This window comes from Prunus mume, linkage group LG8 (genome assembly GCF_029339155.1).
Source record: "Prunus mume cultivar Tortuosa linkage group LG8, ASM2933915v1, whole genome shotgun sequence".
Classification (NCBI taxonomy): domain Eukaryota; kingdom Viridiplantae; phylum Streptophyta; class Magnoliopsida; order Rosales; family Rosaceae; genus Prunus; species Prunus mume.
This window is the reverse complement of record NC_142705.1, coordinates 16,820,517-16,826,106: the sequence shown is the minus strand read 5'-3', so window position 1 is coordinate 16,826,106 and position 5,590 is coordinate 16,820,517. Positions and strand designations below refer to the sequence as shown.

At 36.1% G+C, this 5,590-nt stretch overlaps 1 protein-coding gene across 1 annotated transcript; it reads right to left on the bottom strand.

Moving 5' to 3' along the window:
• Nucleotides 1-896: 896 nt before the first annotated feature.
• Nucleotides 897-5,072, bottom strand: LOC103342954 (nucleolar essential protein-like protein). The gene is made up of 8 exons (XM_008246619.3): nt 4,930-5,072; nt 4,478-4,826; nt 3,420-3,512; nt 2,350-2,494; nt 2,138-2,248; nt 1,981-2,063; nt 1,838-1,895; nt 897-1,287 (listed from the first exon to the last, which is right to left on the bottom strand). Exons 2-8 carry the CDS (start codon nt 4,805-4,807, stop codon nt 1,208-1,210), a joined length of 900 nt encoding a protein of 299 aa, XP_008244841.2. The 5' UTR covers nt 4,808-4,826; nt 4,930-5,072; the 3' UTR covers nt 897-1,207.
• Between the last annotated feature and the right edge of the window lie 518 nt (nt 5,073-5,590).

Genomic DNA, 5,590 nt, shown 5'->3' with positions numbered 1-5,590 from the left:
CTTCAATGTACTGCTGGGTCGGATTCCCTCTGTATAATTGCAAAGAAGGTACCTCTCTTCTTCCTAGTGACGAGCTCTTGATGTAGATGGAGCTGACCTTACTTGAAAACACATAACGGCACGCCATGTGTATAATTTTGAGCGGTGAACTGTAGACTAATGTACATGTTATGATTTCGAGTAACTTGGCATTTTTTCGTCCAACCAAAAAAAAAACTTTGTCATTTTACTCCTAGAACTATGTCAACTTTGTCAACTCCAGACTTCTTTCTTCAGCCACTTTGTCCCGTGAATTATACTAAATTGGTCAATCTACCCCCTTCACCGTTATTCCTAACAATTCCACTCAAGATGTCGTAAAGTCATGTACTAACTTTTGAGGACCTCTTGATCATTTCAAGTCATATTTTTTACAAAAAGTGCTCAAAAGTAAATCAAGTGTTGATGATGTGACTTTCCAAAATGAATACGGCAATAAACGATTAAGGAGCCGTCAAAAGTGAGTCATGCATTAAGTACGTGACTTTATTTGACAGCATTTTGGATGCCACTGCTAGTAATTTGACAATATGAGTGGATTGGCTAGTTTTGAATGGTTCAGTATAGTTTAGGGAAAAAACGATATATTACTCTATAAAACGGCCTGAGCTCAGGTGTCGGCAGTGGTAATCGACTACGATGTGTATCAGGAGATGAATTTCCACGGTAGTGGTCCTCTAATCCTAAGATAACGTGAGGGAAATTGAATTCTCATGTTCTTTGAAAATGCTGAAAACAACATAGTCGTGGTCAAGTTTTCATAATGAACTTGGATTTGATCTCGAAAAATATACAGATGTTGTCAAAAACAATAGAAGGAAAGTGTATTACAATAAAACAGAAGAGAACATGTAGGATATCAGAATCGTCCATTCGTAGATTTCGTTCGAGTTTGTCTTAGCTTGTAAAATATCTACACATCATGTATCAAATTTCCCGATAATTTGGAGGTTATATGTAGTTAACCCGTTAGTTAATTTACAGACGAAAATGTGTATAAATTTCCACCATAACCTCAAAAGTTTTATCAAATAATACACAGAGCTAGAACATAATCTGATACAAACACTTCCAAAAACCCTAAAAGCAATGCGCCTGAAAGATTATGCATCACATAGATAAGAATAACATTAAGTGCTAAGATTCAGACTAAAACCAGAAGAATGGTTCACAAAATATCCCACTTTCCCGCTAATGCTTGGCAAATCATCGAAATACAAAATGCAGCACTCAAGGGATAACCAGAGACTGCAAAAATTGATAAAATAAGATGTGTTAAATTGCATATCACTGAATTCAATAACATAGCCACAAGCATTAAAAATTTGAAGTTCAAAACAAGATTAAGAATTAAGAAATAAAGACCAAAGCATGAAGCAGAAATTGACTTGCCGTTTGAGGATAAAGATTGCATAAACGTACAGTTATGTGCTTGAATTCAAGCACATTTTGATCATCAGGTTTTTCATTTTATCATCTCACTTACCACATATGAGATTTCAAACCTAAGAATATTAGTTAATATGTTATTGACTTCAATTCTTGAATGGAATGTTAACAATGGATAAATGTATGCATTTGTGCCTAAACATTTCACAAATATTGTTTCTAGTATTGTTATGTTCTTCTGATCAATGTAGTCTTGTCAAAATTCTAATCCTTCAATCAGCTCAAAACTGGAACTATTTTAACCTTTGGAAGTCACACTGATCAAAAGGTTCCGCAAACTTCAAAACAGCAGAAGAAAAATATGCCTAAAAAATATTAAATATTATACTGATGAAAAGCAAGGACATACTTGATATAAAATCATCAGTATAGTCTGTCTCCACTTTTCCATGAGCCATCGCACCAACCTGAAAAATACAGGTATTATAACATAGCTGCAAGTATAAACAGATAATATTCGAACTTATGGCCAAAATGTTAGTTCTGACATACCACAAAAACAAAGTCTCTATTGTTTTCAGCAGCAGCAACATAATTCTGTATGTTAACTAATTTTTCCGAACTGTACGAGAAGCCTGAAACACAAGAACACATCTTCAGTTTTCATTATAGATATGACAAAATTGATTATAAACCATGATATACTCACCTATTTTGCGAGAGTTGACAGGTAAATACTGTGTCACAGGGTTCTTTATCACACGCATAAGTTTCTCACGCTTACCAACAGCAGAAATACTCAGTTTTTGTAGCAGTTGCACTGCAAGGGTTGGCAGGATTAAAATAATGACAAAATGCCATCCACAAAATGTAAACAGAGAAAATTATTTTGTATAAGATCAGAAATACAGATGAACTTACACATGACACCACAGAACCGCTTAAATGTCCTTGGGATACGAACATGTGGCTTAATTTCAATAAGAACACCTGCTGCAGTTCTCACGTACACATTTCGCAACTTCCCAGCTTTATTAATTGGGCTATCCAAAACCATAAGGAGAGCCTGGAGATATCAAATATTTAGTTAGGATCACATAACACTTCAGTATACTAGAAGCAAAACAATAAATCCTCTTTTTTTAATAGGAAAGAAAATTCATTGATTAAATGAATCAAAAACAGAAACAGAAAACAAGAATACAGAAAAATACATCCAGAGTAACAGAACAAAGCATTAGGAAGCAGCAGCCCACCAATCAGAAAAGATAGCAATGAAATAATTGCCCCTAAACTCTTTCGGCAGCCAAGCCATAATGAAGCCCAAAATTGAACCCTCTCCCACAAGTATTCCCTCTCCTGCCCCTAGCACCATGAAACACCCCTGTATTCCCTTCCATCCAAATTACTCAGAAAATAGCTATTATAGCACATCTACACGGGAACACACCCCTCTTCCTACCTCCAAAAAATTGTGGTGCACACATGATAAAGCCACACAATATTCCAGAACAACCCAGTTCAAATCAAACTCTCTAGACAGCCTAAACCATAAAAATGAAGCAACCAGGCAATGAAGAAAGAGGTGATCTGCACTCAGCACCCCTTTTTGAATAATGACACGTGTATTAACCGTACTATGAGCAAAAGTTCAAGCAAAAACCAGTAGGAGGTACTTTTAACCTTCCACAGTACAAAACAAGGGCATAAAAGAAGAAAGACAAGGAATTTCCATCAGATGTCGTGAGTAGGATTTACAACCCGTGATGTCTACAACTTCCGAGTTTATCCCAATTTGTTTTCTACCAAGCTGCTTTCTTTTATTTTGCTACTATAGGAATGAGTTCACTTTAAGCTTATTCACAATAATTTAAACCCAAAAAACCCCCAAAAAAAAAACGAAAAAACAACAAGAGAAAAGTGTATGAAGTTCAGAAAGAAAAATTTCATGGAATACAATATACATGGGACAATTAGCCGGAGTTGCTAACCTGATGAACGATATCGGGCCTGTAAAGAGCAGGATCTCTGTTGTTCTTCCGCAAGAAATTTGAGTGATCATCAGAATTCAGTAGCTGATAAGTCTGTAAGAAGAAAAAAAGTTCAAATTTTTTTAGAATAAAGACAAAGGAAAGCAACACCAACACTGAAGAAACAAACTAAACCCAAGCCAGAAAAGCCTAAGCACTTGGCGAATCCAGGATTTATACCCCGAGGGGCCAAAGTGTACAAGTTCCCAATTTTTATTTTAATGAAAAGTACCCCGTAAAATTAATCAATACTACTATCATTCATAATTCATGAAAAAACAACATCACAAGATGAGTTCTCATAATCAATACTACTATCATTCATAATTCATGGAAAAATATATTGTGGGCCAACGTATTAATCAAAACACAAAACCCTATATCAATTAACCAAACAAAAAGCCCCTAAACAATAATCAACCAATAAACAAAACTACTCTAATAAATCAAACCAATGTGAATAAATCATAAATTTCATTCCCATTAAATATATTATCATTATGAAACAAACAGTGTGCTGGCTTAATTTTTTAGCTTCGTTTCTACATGGTTCGAGTGGAAGAATAGACAAGGGGTGTGCTGACTTATTTTGATACAAAACAAACGGTGGGTTTTCCTTTTTAAACACAAATCATTAAGGAGACAACTGAAACAGCACTACGTTTTGTTTACAATCCAAACAGACCGTTTCACTAATGGCATAGAAACCCAAAAGCAATGCGAACCCCTTAGTGTGAAATTATTTGAGAAAAAGAAAGGTTAATTGAAATCCGTGAACATAACAGAAGACCCCTCTCTCTGGGGATCATTTCAGCGAACACTTGGTGTGCACTCTGGGGTCGCCCACCAACCGTCCAATGGGTCGAGATTGGAGCTTCCATTAAGGATATGGGTGGGTTCACGGGGTCAACCGACCCCTTCTGTCCCTCTGTGGATCTACCCCACCAGCTCCTCTATCCAAACATACAAATGAAAACACAAAAATAAGCATAAATAACAGAAGAACAATGAAATTGTACCTTTCCAACTTTGGCAACTTCCAAAGAAGCTCTCTCAAGGATGAAGATGGCCCCAGGTCCGTTCTTGGTGCTAAGTTCTACTGGGATTATTGGAATACCCTCAAGTTCAATTGGGTTACCCACTTTTTCTTCTCCTTCGTTTCCATTTCTCTGTTTCTCAACCATAGCTCCCTTGTTAACGTCCTCTGGCTGTGAAGCCTCTGTTTCTTCTGGTTCTGACGCTTCTTCAGCTTCTTCTGCTTCTTTTGCTTCTTCTGCTTCTTCTACTCTGTCATATTTATCTTCCCTCTTCCTTCGCTTCTTTCCCTTCACTGCATATGGCCTCACCATTTTTGTAGCTCGCAGGAGACTATGAAGAAAGCAGAGATATAATCTCGTATTACATGATTGAGTTGAACAAATAAATATGATAAGAAAACAGAGAAAAAAAATCAAAAGGTGCAAAGCCTCACCTGGATAACAGTTTGCAAGAATCGTTCTCAATCACAACTTAACAAGAGCCAAAATAAGAATAGAATGTGGAGGGAGAGAAGAAGAAAAGCACGACCCAGAGGCTGTGGGTTTACAAATGCGATGCTGCTGCGGCTGAAGGTAGGTTTACAAGAGTTTTTGTTTACAAATTTAACACCAATTGTTAAAAACATTTCAAATCTGTCCACAAGGGTTTCAAAACTTATGTTTTGACCCCGAAAAGTCTTTTATTTTTTAGCTTTTATCCAAACATTCTTTCAATTTGCTCACGGTTGCACCCTCAAGTTGCTCTCTACAAAGTTTTAAATTCTTCAATTATTTCAATTTATGTGCTAGCAGATACTTCAAATTCAAAGATTAAAAACTCAGCTATGTTCTCTCTGTCCTTGCCATATTATAGTTAAATTTGTTGGAGATTAATTCTCTACTATTTTTGGATTTTTCTCTCTCTCCTTGCATTGCTCTATGACAATTGCAAGCACCAATTTATTAAAAAAATCACTTGACCCCTTGCCAGATTTGGAGGTTTAGGTTATTTTTTTGTCTGAAAAAAGTTGGTGTCACTGCCTTACTTGTGAATTGCGGTCATATATTTGTATTTGTCATCTAAACTAAAGCACCAAATGCTTTTTTTTTTCTTTT